General features: G+C 35.7%; 2 protein-coding genes across 2 annotated transcripts; both read left to right on the top strand.

The window, feature by feature from the left end:
• Positions 1-4,513: 4,513 nt before the first annotated feature.
• Positions 4,514-5,824, top strand: LOC137002524 (obscurin-like). The gene is made up of 4 exons (XM_067362233.1): positions 4,514-4,574; positions 4,938-5,258; positions 5,333-5,674; positions 5,757-5,824. The coding sequence occupies exons 1-4, from the start codon at positions 4,514-4,516 to the stop codon at positions 5,822-5,824; spliced, it is 792 nt and encodes a 263-aa protein (XP_067218334.1).
• A 6,170-nt stretch (positions 5,825-11,994) lies between these two features.
• On the top strand, positions 11,995-17,468 carry LOC137016951 (obscurin-like). Its single transcript, XM_067380826.1, has 3 exons — positions 11,995-15,271; positions 15,369-15,713; positions 15,952-17,468. The coding sequence occupies exons 1-3, from the start codon at positions 14,926-14,928 to the stop codon at positions 16,035-16,037; spliced, it is 777 nt and encodes a 258-aa protein (XP_067236927.1). The 5' UTR covers positions 11,995-14,925; the 3' UTR covers positions 16,038-17,468.
• The last annotated feature ends 1,109 nt before the right edge of the window (positions 17,469-18,577 follow it).

The raw sequence follows: 18,577 nt of genomic DNA, 5'->3' as shown, positions 1-18,577 counted from the left end.
AAGTGGACACTGGGTTACACAGTTTAGTACAGAAGCGAACAGAATTAAGAAAATTGTAAAAAATAATTGGGAAATTGTTATGAGTGATCGTCATCTCAGGAAAGTCATAAGTCTCCTTCCATTGTCTTTCAGAAAGCACCTACGATTAGAGATAAATTAGTGAGAAATCATCTTCCCTCTAAGAAATCTAGTTCTTGGTAATGCCCGAGTGCAGGAAATCACAGATGTGGCAATTGTAATCACTGTGACAATATGGTTAAGACTAACATGTTTGAAGATGTAACTTCAGGCTTTGATTTTAAAGTAAAATCATTTATTCATTGTAATACCTCATTTGTGGTGTATCGGTTGGAGTGTCCATTTGGTTGCTTTTATAGGGATGATTACTAGGAAATTAAAGATTAGATTAGCAGAACATAAGAATGCAATTCGAGTCTGTAACCCTTTATATCCTATGGCTCTTCATTATAAGGAATGGTAGCAGGAACATTGAAGATAATCGGCACAGAACATGTTTGTAGGTCAATAAGAGGAGGAGATAGAGTTAATAAGCTTCTACAAAGAGAGTCTTTCTGGATCTATACATTAAACTCTGGAATCGATTGGGGTTACAGTTAAAGCAATGTCCAAATATTCGTCAATTTAAAATTAGATATAAGGAAATGGTTTTGTCACACTACATGAATGAGGAAGGTGGTGTTTGACTATTATGAGTATTCATATGTATTATAAGATTTAATGGAATTAGTCATTCATTAATAAAAATGGTTATGTATTATTACTACAGTAAGGTCATAATTTATATTTAAGTAAATAATTAATTGATGGAAATTTATAATACATTATAAATAGCAAAGTAGATATGATATTGATGTATACATATATATTATACAATGAATTAATATGACTATATTATAATACTGGTCTCTGTAAGCATACTGTGATTTTAGTTGACTGTTTATCACGAATATATTGTAATGGATATGAATTTATTATAGTAGTCAGATTTGATATTAATATTAATATCATTTTAATAGGATAATGATATAACCCACAGTGTAGGCATAAGTGAGTAATGTGGGTATTGCATATGATCAACTTATTATCTATATAATGTCTCTAGGCTCGATATTTGATGCTGTTGTGATTATCATTGTTATTATTATTATATCAATATATAACATATATCAATATATAACATTGTATAACAATTAATTTGTGATCAGGAGCATTAACTGAATCAATTTAAGACAGTGGTGACAGTGTTGATGGTAATAAATATAGAGATAATTACAGGGAAAACCAATTATAAATATTTTAGTAATTAAATCTATTGCATATAACATAATTCTTAGATCAGGGCTGGAAAGTGGTGGCTCTGTTGCTCGGATAGCGCCCCCTCCTGGCAGCTGACTCACCAAAATCTTGTCTCTTTTAATGCACAGCATAGACATACAGGTGAAAGGTGGTCCTGTTGTTAGGGGGCTGCTTCTCTCTGACAGCAGGTTCACAAGAACACCTGGCCTTCATTAATGAACTATACACACAATGTAAGTGTTATTACCATCAACACCATTAAGCCATCATAATTATTTAATACAATTGTCATGCATAAATAATAAGATATAGTATATTAGACATAATTGAAAGTATTACTCACAATTCTTAACTAATATATTGATATATGATGATATATGATGGTAATATGAGTTATATAGTAATATTTATATTGACAAGTATCATAGCATAGAAAGAAACATCTACATGGTATATAGGTATAATGTATGACATAGGTCTGATATTGTATATAATTCTATTGTTCTTTATATTGTTCTCTATAGTGTTCTTTATAATGTACGACATAGGTCAGATATTGTATATTATTATATTGTTCTTTATAATGTACGACATAGGACAGATATTGTATATTATTATATTGTTCTTTATAATGTACGTAATGTTGTTAATAATGTAGTAATGTATAATGTTCTATATATTGTTCTTTATAAGGTACGATATAGGTCAGATATTGTATATAATTATATTGTTCTATATAGTGTACGTAATGTTGTTAATAATGTAGTAATGTATAATGTTCTATATATTGTTCTTTATAAGGTACAACATAGGTCAGATATTGTATATAATAATATATTTCTATATAATGTACGACATAGGTCTGATATTGTATATAATTATATTGTTCTATATAGTGTACGTAATGTTGTTAATAATGTAGTAATGTATAATGTTCTATAGATTGTTCTTTATAAGGTACAATATAGGTCAGATATTGTATATAAATATATTGTTCTTTATATTGGTAACCAGTCATTAGATGAATAGGGGGTGGGGTTAAATAAGTTTGTCGTCTTCCCACTCCTTTTCGAGCTATAATAATAATAATATATAAACCATGAACTTGTCTGAAATATATTTATAGATACATTTATTCTGAGCATTTCTTCTTTTTTTTTGTTTTTTGTTTTTTGTTTTTTTTCTTACCCAATGTGGGTATGATGTATAAAATTGTGCAATATATTATATTTTACTGTGAAAAATACCTGTATTTCTATGGCTCGAAATAAAGTAATCAATCAATCAAAGCAACTAAATTTCCAGGCTTAAATGGGGAATTAGACTTTGTACCTTTTTTTTTTGTAATATTTTCTCAATCTAACATATATATATATATAAAATAAAAAATATATGTTAGATTGAGAAAATATTACAAAAAAGGTACAAAGTCTAAGTCTAATATATATATATATATATATATATATATATATATATATATATATGTTTATTGATTTGTGATGTGACATTATTTAAATTGTGATATTTTTCCTCTTTTGAAATATAAATAACAATGTTTATTGATTTGTGACATGTGACATTAAAATTGTGATTATGACTTTTTTTTCCTCAGTTATTTAAGTTATGCTATGTATATTATTGATTATATTCACTGAATTGTGGAGTCTTTACTAATATATTGATTATACTGTGTTTGATATAATTTGATATGTAATCCTCAGTTTCCTCACTTCAGTTTGTCTTGTGTAGCTCAATCAGGTGAATGTCATTAGACTAATTAACTGCTGCTCAAAATGAACTCTTGAGAGAGGAAATGTCATTGCTCTCTATGAATGCCTCACGGAGCCATCGGATTTCAACTAAAATATCTTAATTTGTGTTCTGAAGATGAATGAAGGTTTTATGGACACATGGATCAGCACAGACGAGCTCTTCAGGGCAGGACTCAGCAGTTTACATCACTTACACCAAAAGAAACACAGCTTTCACATCCATGAGGGGAGGATTCTGGACAGAGAAAACTAAGGAGATTCATGTGCCATTCATGTGAGGGTGGAGCGTCCCTCATTGAATAGAGGAGGGGTTTGAGACATCATGTGACTCACGTATATAATGCTGTCTTAGAAACGATGCCACGGCGCTGTGTGGACGGGTCAGTGTCTCCACCGCGGGAGGAGAAGAGGCTCTACCATGAGCAGAGGAACACCATCTACTATGTGGTTAACCTAAGTCATGTGACTTCTATTTGTGTGCTGGTCATGTGACTGTAGCAGGTCCTTCACTTCCTGTGATTTTACAACTGAGGATGGTGTTTGGATGAACACGTCGTTTCAACTTGTTTTTATGTAGTCCAGTGACTTTTAATAAAGAGTTTGTTTGAGCACTAATAACTGAATGATTTTATTTCTATAATTTAACTGCATGAAGGAAATTTAAAAATAAAGAAATGAAACTAACAGCAAATGTTCTCATGTGCAAAAGTACATCCTTATAGACTGAGTTCAGATCAGATGTGTGTTGAGCCAGTGTGGTTTACAATATGAACTTTATCACACTGAAGAACAAGCTTCACAACCGCTGTCCTGTCAAAGCCTGATCTCTCTCATGTTAGTGGTTATAGTTATAGTTATGGTTATGGTTATAGTTATAGTTATGGTTATATTTATGGTTATGGTTATGGTTATAGTTATGGTTATAGTTATGGTTATGGTTATGGTTATGGTTATGGTTATAGTTATGGTTATAGTTATGGTTATAGTTATGGTTATGGTTATGGTTATAGTTATGGTTATAGTTATGGTTATGGTTATGGTTATAGTTATGGTTATAGTTATGGTTATAGTTATGGTTATGGTTATAGTTATGGTTATAGTTATGGTTATGGTTATGGTTATAGTTATGGTTATGGTTATGGTTATGGCACATCACCATCAGATGCTCTTGAGGGACATTCCTATTACAGTTTAAATGTGCTGTAAATTACATTTGAGCATTAATGAAAAAGACAAGCAACACTTCTCCATCATGCACTGGTACAGTGTCACTATATATACATATATCAAGTCTAGCAGGATTTCACACTTTAGTCGGTCAGACTAGAGGAAGTTCAGACACACAGGAGGAGCTGACAGTGTTTAGAGGAAGAACTGTAACTATATAACTATATAAAGAAGAGAAAGACTGACAGAAACAGAAAATGGCTGATCAGTGTGATCTGTGTCTGCTGGGACTGATCATTCTCTCTTCACTTCTCACAGGTAAAGAAATCTGGATTTTCTCTAAAGACATTTAGTGGAATTAGTCTGGAAAGAGTTGATTTGAACATGCTCAGTTTATTCTTGCACACATTCACGTTGTGATCTCAGAGTTGTGTATTGATACATACAGATCATACTGTATTATTCCTGATACTGGACATAGAGTCACTCAAACATCTGATGATCAACAATTATCTTCATATTCAGAGATTTCAAGAAAAACACTTTATTCTGGAGAGTCTGATGATTGTGTTCATGAGGAAAAAAGACTATGATCTGAATCTTCTGCTTTTTATGCTGGTATGTTTTACCTTCATTTATTAATATATAGCATTATGATCATTACATGTACTTGTGTTTCAGGGTCCAGTGGAGTGGATTATGCTCATGTGTTCATCAGTTCTGGTGAAAATGTCCGTCTGTCCTGTAATAATGCACTTTCTGACTGCAAATCAACTACATGGACCTACTATAACAGATTCAGGCATTCAACAGTTGAACTGATTTATGATGGGATAAAGAGGAAAGACACAGAGAGACATGATAGACTGAGTCTGGGGTCTGACTGCTCTCTGAACATCAAGAACGTCACAGAAGAAGATTATGGATCTTACACCTGCAGACAATCTGTGAATGGAGGAAAACAAGGAACTGATGCACGTGTTTATCTGCATGTTCTTCATGGTTAGTTTATGATTATGTGGTCAATTTAAAATTTTCCTTTTAAACTCAGTTGATTATTGTGTCTTGTGTCTTAGTTTCAGTCTCTCCATCATCATCATCATCATCATCATCATCATCATCATCCTCACAGACTGAGATCAGTCCAGGTCGCTCTGTGACTCTCTCCTGTCAGTTGGATTCTGGATTCTCCTGTGATTATTTGGTTCATTATGAGCGACTTCAGCTGTTGTGGGTGAATCAGGCTGGTGTTGATCTGAAGACAGACTCCAGATATCAGATATTATTCTCATCAGATCACTGTATCATCACTCTGACTACAACACTCCTGAATGAAGATGACAACAGAGAGTGGAGATGTCAGCTTGCTCACAGAAATCAACTCCAGACCTCAGTCAGATACACTGTCAAGTATTCAGGTGAGAAACAACTATTACTACTGTAAAATATGATGTTAATGTCCTACAGATGAACATCTGAACATTCATCTTCTGATTCCAGTCAGCAGATCAAACTCTGAGAAGAAATCAAGCCAAACTACAGCAGCAGCTCCTACACAAGGTTCATGATCACATGATCACTGTCACACATCATCAGTCTCTCACTTCACTGGTTCACACTGGCTTTAATTCATCCATCCTTTCATTTGTACAGAGAATCAGAAGATCCCAACCTCTCTAGGTGTGTATGAAGATCATCCTCATTTCAGTGCTTGTTTTCACACTCTGGAGTTTTTCTAGAATCAGGATCTAAATGAACTCATTGTAGTGAAAATGAGCTCAGTGGACATCAGTATTAATATGACTGTAATATCGTCTCTCTCTCAGTGATTGTGATTGTTGTCGCTTCATTCGCTGTTCTCCTTCCTGCTCTTATTCTCTGGATGATTCGCAGAAAAAGAGACGGTGAGTTTTTACAGTTTCTCATATTTTATAACAGACAAAAAGTCCAAAACATCTGATGAAATAAACGTGTAATTCAGACAGAATTCCTCTCAGACAGAGTTTAATGTTTCTATTCTACAGCACTAGAATTATCCTAAAATCAGTTTAATTGGAGACTGTATTGTGTGTTTGATCATCAATATTCTCTTGACGTTATGTTTCAGATAACAGAAGAGGAACTGATGACTCTGAGGTGAGTATTGTAGGTCGATCCATGAGTTATTAGTGTTTATAAGCTCTGATCCTGAAATATGACACTCGTATTAGTCAGATTATATAATGACAGGTTAGTGTATTTGAACTGTTTCTGCTCTAAAACTCACAGATAAGAATAAATATGATGAACCAACGACACAATCAACATTTACATTCATCTACTGCCAGTGAACAATATGATTCTTTTTACAGGATCATCAAACACGACCTGTCTATCCAACAGGACAGAACACTCTTCCTCAACAGGTAAATTCACACTCAACATAAGCACACACACCCCCTAGAGGACACAACTGGAACTGCCAGAATTGAACTCAGTCTACTACAATATCTTGGTTTGTCATATTTCCATTGGTGTTTAGGAGCAGACAGATGATCATGTGACTTATTCTGAGGTCACTGCGTACAGTAAAAACCAAGACCAAAAGAAGAAGGTGAGAAACACTTCCTTGATGTTGTCCAGCTTCTCTCAACATGATAGTTTGTGTTTTCTTCTGAATTTGTGTCATGAATTGAGCTCAAACATCATGCTGTAATAATTGTGTGTTGAAACAATAACTGTGATGTTCATTCAGGTTCGCTGTGATGATAAAGTGACTTATGCTTCCATCAGAGGAGCAAAAGCTGGATCTCAGGAAAACTGCAGTGAACTTTATGCCTCTGTGAACAAGAACCATCACAAATCAGTCAAATAATGACACAAAAACCACATGAGCAGAAGAATATGAATCTAATAGAACTGAGTCCTAATGGTGTCATTCAGTGCCATTATAAATACTTTCAATGTCTTTTACATGTTCACAAACAAACCCAAGTGATGCTCTGATTTATTTGTAGTTACTGCTTATTTTTCTCAGTTCAGCATGTTTTTTGTATAGTTTCTGTCTGCTTGTTGATCAGTTAATGCGTCTTTATTATTCATTCAGAGCTGCAGGTTTGGACTAGAAAATGACGACACTTTTACTCTCTTACATCATTCTCATTAAATGACAAATAAATGGTGAAATTATAACAGCATTAGCATTTTTTTAAAGCTGCAACAGCATTTTTTTAAAATTGTGAATTAAAATGAGCTCTTTCAAATAAATATTCTTGTTTTTAACTTGTTGTTGTTTTGTTTTTCTTGAATTATTACAATATCTGACACTTCAGTATGAATACAAATCTAAAAATGCTCAAAATGAAAAGTAAAAATGCTACAATTTTACCAAAAAATGATTTTATAATGTATAAATATAAACCGAAGAAGAAAAAAACCTGAAGAAAATCTGACTTTAGGACCCAGAGGAACAGTTTGTTTGCTCCATATAGAGCTAAAGGCCAACTAGTGTAAAAGTCATGAAATATCATGTCATATATTTTTTTCCACAAGAGGTCAGCAGAGACACCCAGTGTGAGACATTTGAGTTATTGTAACAAATTTTCTTAAGGAGTTATTTTGTATTTACATGAAACAATGTGCTGAAATTATATTATTAAATTACATTATTAATAAATCTAGTTGTTTAGAAGTAAATAACATTTTAAAAATATCTAAAAAAAAAAAAAAAGAAAGCATTAAAGATAGAAAACAATTGATGAAAACAATTGAAACAAATAATGAAAATAATTAATGAAAACAATTGAAACCAAATAGAAAACAATGAGCTTTTCAGGATTCGCTCTGGATAGAGAGAATAAATGTTGAAATTAGGTGTTATATAATGTATATTTTAGTAAAGGGATGCTCCTGATAGTGTTTAATGTTTTCGTCCACAAATCTTGTGGGATTCATGATATACCATGTATACATTTGAAGCAGCATATTTTTGCTGTCACACAATCCTACACTTTATACGATGTTAATATATATAAAGGCATATACCACACACATATATGACTGTCTTTAATTTTAAGTTAACATAAACATTTCTGCCATTTTACAACTGTTGGAGAGCAAGCAACAGCAAATGTTAAAGCAAATTCTCTCCTGCTTTTGGTCTTGTAAGTATCTGTGTTTTTCATTTTGACATGAGTTCATTATTTATGTACATCATGTGTTATCATGTGTAGGAACAGTGAGGTTTTAGCGGGAGATAGCAGCAGGATGCACTATGGGACGAAGGCAGGCCGGTTGAGGGAGTGTGATGCTCAGGGCAAGGTTCTGCTGTCAAACTTTGGGTCCTGGCATTCATGTGGATGTTACTTTGAAACATGTTCAATTGTTCAGGAATGGTTTGAGGAACATGACAAAGAGGCGTTGCCTCGGCCTCAAAATCCCCCATATCTCAATTCCACTGAGCATCACATGTGATGTGCTTGATGAAAAAATCTGATCCATGGAGGCCCTGATACCACACATTCAGAAATCTTGAGGAGTCCTTGCCTTGACCTATCAGAGAGGTTTTGGCTCAGTGGAGGATAAACAAAAGAAACCAGAGGACAAAAAATTCAACCTCAAATTAGTTTGTTGTTATAAAAATAGAAGTTCTTAAAATATTGTAATACCTCTTTGACAAAATCCCTTCTGTTTTTGTCTGTTACTGTTTTTCTCTGTTGTTAAAGAATTTGTTTTTTGTTTTTTTCAAATAACATTTTCATGATAATTTGCTCACCCCCATGTCATCCAAGATGTTCATGTCTTTCTTTCTTCATTCAAAAAGACCTTCCAAGTGGTTCCACCAAAACACTTTCATATTCTTCAAAAAGCTTACGCTGTATGTCTTACGCCTTCCCTATTCTCCTTACGGAAAAAATGGAACTGGCGCTGCGTTCATTCTGTAAGTAGAATAGGGAAGGCGATAAACTAATAATGAAATGATTCATTCATGTTCATAATGATTCACATTATTCGATAAACTAATGACTTTAACACACTTCATCTGGGTTACAAGAGTAAAGTTATTGGTTTAGGCTTGTAAGTGCAATTATTTTAAAAATACTTATAGATATTGACTTAAAATAATTTCACCAACTTAGTTTGTTTGAGTATAAAGATACAGAGATAGTGTAGATAAACTGTGTGTTAATACAATACAACACTACAGTAAACTCTATACAGGCAAAGTCTGATGCTCATCTAATTTTATCCAAGCCCCGCCCATTCACACACAAAGGACCAATGGAAGCTGCATATGCTGAGCAGCCAATCAGATTGAGCTGATGTCAGATCCAGCCACTATATTTTATTATCTGACAGAGTTGGTGTACATGCTGTCTGAAGATGAGAATATAGTAAAACTTTAACTGTAACACTGACACTCAAACAGACTCTTGAAAATATACTTCCAGAAGTTTGTTTTTGTTGATGCATTTCTAAACTGGGTTAAAATTCAGTTTATTAAACAGGCTGAACTAATGCTATTGATAACTGAACAGATAGAGTTGAATGTAGTGCGGCACTACAGAGGAAGTGCTTAAACTAACTCATACTCTACATTAACATGTTTCCAAACCTCAACAGTGAGATCACAGCTCTGAAAACAACACAACTGCTATAATTAATTCACTATTTTAGTTACGGAAGTGTAGGACGGCTATCAGCCATCTTAATATTGTGAGAAAGTCTTGACTCTGGAATAGATGAAAATGTCACTGTAAAACTTCATACAGACTCAGAATTTGACTTAATGATTATTGAATAATCTGTATGATGATGATTCCATAATCACCATTATCATAATTGCAGACAAATGACCTTTATATGGACACTCATTATTTTATGTTTAGGCAATGATTCACTTTCCTTTAGTGTGTTTGCTTGCTGTATAGTTTTTTGTGTTAATGCAACTTTGAAAATAGCAATCATAAGTCCAATGTGTGTCAAATTGTCATTCAAAAACCTTGCAAAAGTTGTTTTTCTTTTCTTTTCTTTTTTTTTTTTTTAAAAATAAGCAATTTCAATCTGGTAGAATATATTACAGCTTAACTCAAGATTTTATTAATTCCCATGACTTTTCCAGCTCTAGAAATCACACTTTTAAAATCCCATCATTTCACAAGTTCCTACATACATGAAATCAGATATAGTGTTTATTTGGTGTGCTGTCTGAAGGAGGGCTCCGATCTTGGAATTGGGCTTGAACCCAGAGTAATCCTCAGGTGGAGCATGCAATTGCGGTCCATTTATGTCCGTAAGGCCTGTAAGGTCTCGGCCACCAAAGCTTATAGTGCCTCCGGACAAGCTGCCTCCGCCTTGCATGCTATGGCCCTCCTGCAAGTACACAGTCCGAAGCACCAAACGAGCTGCATGAAGGAAGTTCTGAACTCTGGTTAATGCAGGAACTGTGTACAGTGATGGACTTTACCCTCAGGGCAATGAAAGTCACCGTGTGGGTCAGACGAGGCTCACCTTAGTGGTCCAGGAATGGCAGAACCTGACTGAGATAAAGGAGGCTAACAAAGTTTGCTTTCTCGACTCCCCCAACTTCCAGGCCAGTCTCTTCAGCGACACTGTTGAGGAGTTTGCCCAGCATTTCTTGGCAGTGCAGAAGCAGACAGAAGTGATCAAACACATGCAGGACGCTATGCCTCCCGGGTTGGGCCCCTGTGTTCCACCTTGCTGCCCCTCTGCGGGTGCGTCTGGAGTTCAGCTGGTGCCGCTTGCACAGTGTCTCAAGGCCTATCTAGCACTTCCCAGCCTGTTTCATTGGCTTACTCTGGCAATGGACGCAATAGGGCCGGTCCCTCCAGCCGAGATGAGGTTGGGGATTTACAGTCCGTACTTATATACTCATATCCAAGAAAGGCAGTGGATCTGCGTGTCTTGAATCAGGCCCTGCACAAGCTTCCGTTCAAGATGTTAATGCAGGAACTCATCCTCACATGTATTTACCCCAAAAATTGGTTTGCAGTGATCAACCTTTTTATGTCATGATTCTACCTCAACACAGACTCTTTCGACACACTATAGTGTTGAAAAATGGATGATTATACAAAACTTTATTTACTTTACATTTACTTTATATAGCGACACAACAAATGCATAGAATATCCTATAAACTGTGTTCAGATCAGATGTGTGTTGAGCCAGTGTGGTTTATAATATGCAGTTTCTCACACTGAAGAACATGTTTGACAGCTGCTGTCGTGTCAAAGTCTGTGTGGAAACAGAATGACTGTAGGTTAAACTCCCTGAGCTGTTACCATTGTGCTCTTGAACATCAACCATGAGTTGATCTTCAGGGACTGTTCCTGTTACAGTAGAAGTGTACTGTACATTACATTTAAACATCAATGAAGAACAAATCAACACTTCTCCATTATGCATTGGCATTGTGTCACTAAATAACAACTATATACCAGAACTACACTCAGTTCAGATCAGAGGAAGTTCTTTATTTAGACACGACCAGCACTTCCTGTCTGAAGAAACTATATATAACTATATAATGAAGAGAAAGACTGACAGAAACAGAAAATGGCTGATCAGTGTGATCTGTGTCTGCTGGGACTGATCATTCTCTCTTCACTTCTCACAGGTAAAGAAATCTGGATTTTCTCTAAAGACATTTAGTGGAATTAGTCTGGAAAGAGTTGATTTGAACATGCTCAGTTTATTCTTGCACACATTCACGTTGTGATCTCAGAGTTGTGTATTGATACATACAGATCATACTGTATTATTCCTGATACTGGACATAGAGTCACTCAAACATCTGATGATCAACAATTATCTTCAGATTCAGAGATTTCAAGAAAAACACTTTATTCTGGAGAGTCTGATGTTTGTGTTCACGGTATTTGAATCATCTGCTTTTTATGCAAAATTTATATTTTCATTAATATTCTTTTATTTATTTAAAAAGAACAGCAGTTGTATAAAAAGTGCTGTAGAAAGATAAAAATAAAACAGAAAATACAGAGGTAAATTCAAAGTAAAACGTGCCTCAAAAGCCTGAGATGATAAATGAGTTTAAGTGAGTTTATAAACGGATAGTTCCGGCTCTTGACTCTGATTGGTTGAGCTGCGTTCAGTGCCAGTAAGTGTGTACTGTTTGTTGCTGCGTCTGTCTTAGCAACCACTCTTAGCAACGTAACCATATGTCTGATTTTGTTAACTGAAGCTTACAGCATTATGGAGAAGAGTATTGTGAGAGAGATATCGAGTGACCGAGTGTATTACCTGCATTCAGATTCAGCATTTTCCTTCAGGTCGATTCCATAGTCACCGAGAAGGCCAGGTCAAACCTGAGTTTTAATCTAGACATGACTGACCGTTCACAAAGACCCGCCCCCTTTAGTTACTGTTGCTATGTCTGATAAGCCATGTCACTCTCTCGACACACATCATGTTCTCACACAGTGAAAAATAAGAGGAAACTGACAACGCACCGACAGACAAGACAGAGCAGGTTACTTTTGATATCAAACAAAGTCTCACATTTCAAATTTTGTCATTTTTAAGAAATTTAAACAATAAATACCATTTGTGACTCTTTAATGTGTCGTGACAGATCGCTCATCAAGAGGCTCGTGAACCGATCATCTCTGCTTACTAGTTAATTTATATCATCGAATAACCAGGAATGAACCACATTTCAACCACAGAAAGATGTCAGTACACTCATTACACACAAAATGGCGGTTTCGGCATTACGATTGGTTAGATCACCTGTCAATCAAACCCGGCGAAGGGTCAATTAAAGCAGCTGATCAGAGGAACTAAGAGATCTAGTAGATGTCTGCTGTTTTAAAGGTCTGTGAGGTGGTGCCAACCCATTTAAAGATTTGAGAACAACAACAAAAGCTTCAACTCTATTCAGAAACGCACTGGTGACCAATGAAGAGAAGATCAAATCAGGGTAAAATGCTCTTGTTTTCACGTCCCTGTCAGCATCAAGCAGCTGCAAACGTGACAACGCTGTCTGACTAACTCCTCTATACAGAGAATTACAATAATCAAGACTTGAAGAAATAAAGGCATGAATGACTTTCTCAAGCTCCTTAAAAGAGAGAAACGTCTTGACTTTATCCAGAAGTCTCCAGTGGAAAAAGCTGGATTGGACAACAGCATTTATTTGCTTATCAAATTTAAAAACGTTGTCAAATAAAACACTCAGATTCTTCACCACCGTTTTATTATACGAGACCAGAGGACCAAGATTAAAATTATTAGTCATTAGTTCAAATATAATAATCTCTGTGTCTGTATTGGTTTCATTGAGTTTAAAAAATGTAAAGACATCCAGCCTTTTATACAAAATATAAAGTGACGTGAAGTGTAGCCAAGTATGGTGGTGTCCTATACTCAGAATTGATGCTCTGTATTTCACCCATCAGAGTCAACACAGACACACACACACACACACACACACACACACACACACACACTGTGAACACACACCTGGAGCAGTGGGCAGCTGTTTTTGGCACTGGGGAGTGATTGGGGCTTCAGTGTCTTGCTCAAAAACACATCAGTTGTGTGTAAGAGAGCGCTGTTCATTCACTCGTCACACCTACATTCCTGCTGTACTGAGACTCAAACCTGTGACCTTCAGGTTACAGACTCTCTAACCATTAGGGGCCAGATTTACTGAACAGGGCTTCTGAAAGGGAAACTCCTACAAATGCATATTCAATAAGCTCAACTGCAAAGATAACTGTGTCCACACCTTTTCAGCGCTAATTTCTCACTGCGTGTCTTTAGTAAATCCTGACAGTAGATTTTACAGTTTTTTTCGATTGCTAAACGACAGTGGGCACAACTGGAGTCACATGTGCAAAACTCTAACTACAGTCTGCACAGCAGCAGTTCATGTGGACCAAACTCTAGTTCGTTTTTCATTGCTTGAACACAGTTTTCAAAACTCTACACACTTATCCCATGACTTTAACCACAACCTGCACAACACTGTGGATTTACAGCACTTTGTTCAAATGCTAACACACTGCTGTCAAAACTGTGAACCACACATTGAAAACAGAATAGATTTCAGCCTTGTGCCTTTCAAACACTGCTGATTGCAATTTTGCAGGATTAGCCCCTCAATTATTTGTTCGAATTACAGTATGTACTTTTAGTTTCTACCTTTTTTTTCTCATTACTGTAATTCTGTAAATTACTACAGACTATTGAAGCAAACTGCTCATTTTCATTTATCTTAAAGAACTGTTATGTTCTAAAAATTTAAATAAATCATGTGAAAGAATGTCACTCTTTTCTTTGAAGAAAATATTACTTTGTATGAAGTCACTGAAATTGTTCAAACTGTAAAGATGAAAAGTCTGTATTTTCTGTGTTGGTGTTTGATGCTAGTGTTTTTACTCTCAGTGTGTTCTGAGTGACAGTGTGTGTTATCTCAGTGAGGGTTGTGCACAGTGTTTGGCTGCACTGAGCCTGTTTTGAGCCATGTGTTAAGAGTTTAGTTTAGGTGACTGTTGGTAGTGCAGACTGTAGTTAGAGTTTTGCACATGTAGCTCCAGTTGTGCTCACTGTCGTTTAGCAATCGAAAAAAACTAACACCAAAAGAGGGTTTGTGCTGGAGAAAGCTGTTAGTAAATCTGACCACAACTGCCCCTAATATATCATAATGATCAGTCAAATATACTGTGTTTCAGGTACCAGTGGAGTGGATGATGCTCATGTGTTCATCAGTTCTGCTGAAAATGCCCGTCTGCCCTGTAATAATGCTCTTTCTGACTGTAAATCAACACATTGGATCTACTATAACAGATATTCAGAGACAGTTGAACTGATTAAATTAGGGATAAAGGAAAAAAACACAGAGAGACATGATAGACTGAGTCTGGGGTCTGACTGCTCTCTGAACATCAAGAACGTCACAGAAGAAGATTCTGGATTTTACAGCTGCAGACAATCTGTGAATGGAGGAAAACAAGGACCTGATGCAGATGTTTTTCTTCATGTTCTTCATGGTGAGTTTATGATTATGTGATCAATTAAAAAAGGGCAGATTCTCCCTTTAAACTCACATGATGATTGAAGAGTCTGTGATTTGTGTCTTGTGTTCAGTTTCATCATCATCATCATCATCATCATCATCATCATCCTCATCATCATCATCCTCACAGACTGAGATCAGTCCAGGTCGCTCTGTGACTCTCTCCTGTCAGTTGTATTCTGGATTCTCCTGTGATGATTGGGTTCATTATGAGCGACTTCATCTGTTGTGGGTGAATCAGGCTGGTGTTGATCTGAAGACAGACTCCAGATATCAGATATTATTCTCATCAGATCACTGTATCATCACTCTGACTACAACACTCCTGAATGAAGATGACAACAGAGAGTGGAGATGTCAGCTTACTCACAGAAATCAACTCCAGACCTCAGTCAGATACACTGTCAAGTATTCAGGTGAGAAACAACTATTACTACTGTAAAATATGATGTTAATGTCCTACAGATGAACATCTGAACATTCATCTTCTCAAACTCTGAGAAGAAATCAAGCCAAACTACAGCAGCAGCTCCTACACAAGGTTCATGATCACATGATCACTGTCACACATCATCAGTCTCTCACTTCACTTATACGTGTCATGATGTGTTGAAGTGAACTAACAGACGTGATCCACAGGTTCAGCTGACACAGCATCAGAAACTGAAGTCAGTGTGACTGCTGGATCATTATTCAGAGGTACGACACGTTCATTTCTACTGACAGCTTTACACCATTAAACTATCAGTCAGTCTGTAAATGCTTCATCAATAACTGTTCATAGTTGAATCCCCTTGACTTCAGTCATGTCCAGTTTCTCTTCTTCTTCTTCTTCCACACATGTTTCCTGCAGTGATTGTGATGATTGTTGAGATGGCAGTGTTTGCTGCTCCTACTGTGATTCTTCTTCAGATCATCTGTGCAAGAAGAGCTGGTGAGTTTGAGCTTCACACAATCTGATGATTCACACTCATCTGATCTGGATCAATCATGGTAAAAACACATACGAGAGGTCAGTCCATGCTTTTATTTTGCAGGGAGGAAGGACTCGCAGCACCCAGAGGAAATAGAGATGCCTACAAGATTACAATAAAATACTGCTGAGTTTGGAGACCATCTGAAACAAGATTTAAAACAGCAGAAACTCACAGAGGATTGTTCATTGTTTGATTTTCCTCTTCTCAGAAAACAGAGAAAAACTCCCTGAAGAAATAGTGAAATTAGATTCAAATATCTTTTACAAATAAAAGGGCAGATTTATGTTCATTTATATGGTTTGATGGATATTTTCCTACAGTGTTGAATGTCATTTTCTTGTGCTTCATATATAAACTGCTTTAAATATAATATTAAATCCAGTAATGGACAGACTGTTTGTAAAATCCTCTCTCTGTTCTGTGTGATGAAGATGATTTGCTGATTCTCATATCTTGTCTTTTCATTCCTGTTTTTTAGCATCTTTGTTCGTTTTGAATGATTTCTACTAATTTTCTTAATAAAACCTCTGTAATTGTTTAATATGTCTCCTTTCCTGAGATGTTTGTCACAAATATGGTGATTCATGAGCTTGTAATGTGAGGATGAACAGGAGTAAAGATAAACTAATAATGAAATGATTCATTCATGTTCATAATAATCCACATAACTTTATTATCTTTACGATCTTTTTCTTTCTCATGAAATTGATTTTTTATTTGTTACTGAGACTTGGCTTAATGCTGGTGAAATGACTTCTCTTTCTGAACTGAACGTTAGATACTTGGGTAAAGTTGGTGTTATATTCGCACATTCGGACTTCTGATAAATTCAGACTTTCCAATAAATGTGCAATAAATTAATGTTTGTGAATTTTAAGCAGCGACATGATATTGACAACCAACGATTGTCAACTTACAACATTTTTCACAGTTGATCAAAATAGGCAAGTATTGTTTTAATGGCATATTTACTTGTGAATGTCCACTGAATGTCCAATGTAGTGTGATTAACAAGACTATTGAATACGGATGTCCGAATGTGCGAATATAAAACCAACTTTACCGAAGTCTAGGACTGTTGGTCGTGGTGGGGGTCTTGCAGTTGTTTTTAAAGACAAGTTTAAGTGTAGATTTTCACCATCTGCGTCCTTTAGCTCTTTTGAATCTCAGTTAATTATGCTGAATTCTTTTAAATCTGTGTTATGTGTTCTGATTTATAGACCCCCAAACTCTCATGGGGATTTTATACAGGAGTTTTCTGAATTTTTATCTGGTATTGTCCCTTCTTTTGACATTATTTTAATTTTGGGGGATTTTAATATACATGTGTGCTGTCCTTCAAAGCCCCTGGTCAAAGAATTTTTAAATTTATTAGAGTCGTTTGATTTTTTGCAATGTGTTTCAGGTCCAACTCATGAACGTGGTCATACGCTTGACTTTGTATTATCTTTGGGATTTTCTATTGATAGCGTGAAGATTGTTGATACTGTTTTTTCTGACCATAAGACTGTTATTTTAAATACTAAATTTCCTTGTGTTGTGCCGGGTAATACTGTTTCTGCCTCGATTTCGTCTCGCATACTTAATCCATGTACAGCGAGTAGTTTTTCAGCTGTTTTTAATGTCTCTCCTTTATTTTCATTGATCGAGTCACACTCTCCCTGTATGGGTTTAGAAGAGTTGGTCGATCAGTTTAACTCTACTTGCTTAGAGATTTTAGATGCTGTTGCTCCCGTCAAAGTCAGGGGAAGAAAAGTCAAATCGCAGCCCTGGTTGAACAGTAATACCCGTGCTCTTAGGCAGGAGTGTAGGAGGGCTGAACGCAAATGGGTTAAAGATAAATTACAAGTCTCTTATGAGATGTTGAAGAACCGTTTGAATGAGTATCAAAGAGCTGTTAAATTGGCTAGATCAAATTATTTCTCTGTCATCATCTCCAGAAACTGTAATAATTCTAGAGTACTTTTCTCTACTGTAAATGCTGTTCTTCATCCTACTGCTACTCCTGCACTCACTCCTTCTGCTGACATGTGTGAAGAGTTTTTAAACTTTTTTATTGGTAAGGTTGATGGAATTAGATCTCTAATTTCATCTGTTGGTAATGATTTTATTGTTTCTGTTGCCCCTCAGAACCATTTGACCAGTTTTATGCCTCTAATTTCTTAGTTTTATGCCTCTCCAGTTTCTTTGCAGCAGCTTAAGGATATAACTGCTAATATGAAGCCCACCAGGTCTCCTGATGATGTGCTTCCTTCTTCTCTGTTTAAGCAGGTACTTGATTCAATTGGCCCAAGTATTCTGTC

This window comes from Chanodichthys erythropterus, chromosome 3, assembly GCF_024489055.1.
Source record: "Chanodichthys erythropterus isolate Z2021 chromosome 3, ASM2448905v1, whole genome shotgun sequence".
Classification (NCBI taxonomy): domain Eukaryota; kingdom Metazoa; phylum Chordata; class Actinopteri; order Cypriniformes; family Xenocyprididae; genus Chanodichthys; species Chanodichthys erythropterus.
The sequence above is the reverse complement of the archived record's forward strand: the minus strand, read 5'-3'. Positions and strand labels throughout refer to the sequence as shown.

Bases quoted from the DNA above. Each gene is read 5' to 3' on its own strand.
- LOC137016951 (XM_067380826.1), top strand. From the start codon at position 14,926: ATGATCAGTCAAATATACTGTGTTTCAGGTACCAGTGGAGTGGATGAT. The intron at 15,272-15,368 runs GTGAGTTTATGA...TCTTGTGTTCAG, and splicing joins TTTTCTTCATGTTCTTCATG to TTTCATCATCATCATCATCA. The intron at 15,714-15,951 runs GTGAGAAACAAC...CAGCTGACACAG, and splicing joins ATACACTGTCAAGTATTCAG to CATCAGAAACTGAAGTCAGT.
- LOC137002524 (XM_067362233.1), top strand. From the start codon at position 4,514: ATGGCTGATCAGTGTGATCTGTGTCTGCTGGGACTGATCATTCTCTCT. The intron at 4,575-4,937 runs GTAAAGAAATCT...CTTGTGTTTCAG, and splicing joins TCTCTCTTCACTTCTCACAG to GGTCCAGTGGAGTGGATTAT. The intron at 5,259-5,332 runs GTTAGTTTATGA...CTTGTGTCTTAG, and splicing joins TTATCTGCATGTTCTTCATG to TTTCAGTCTCTCCATCATCA.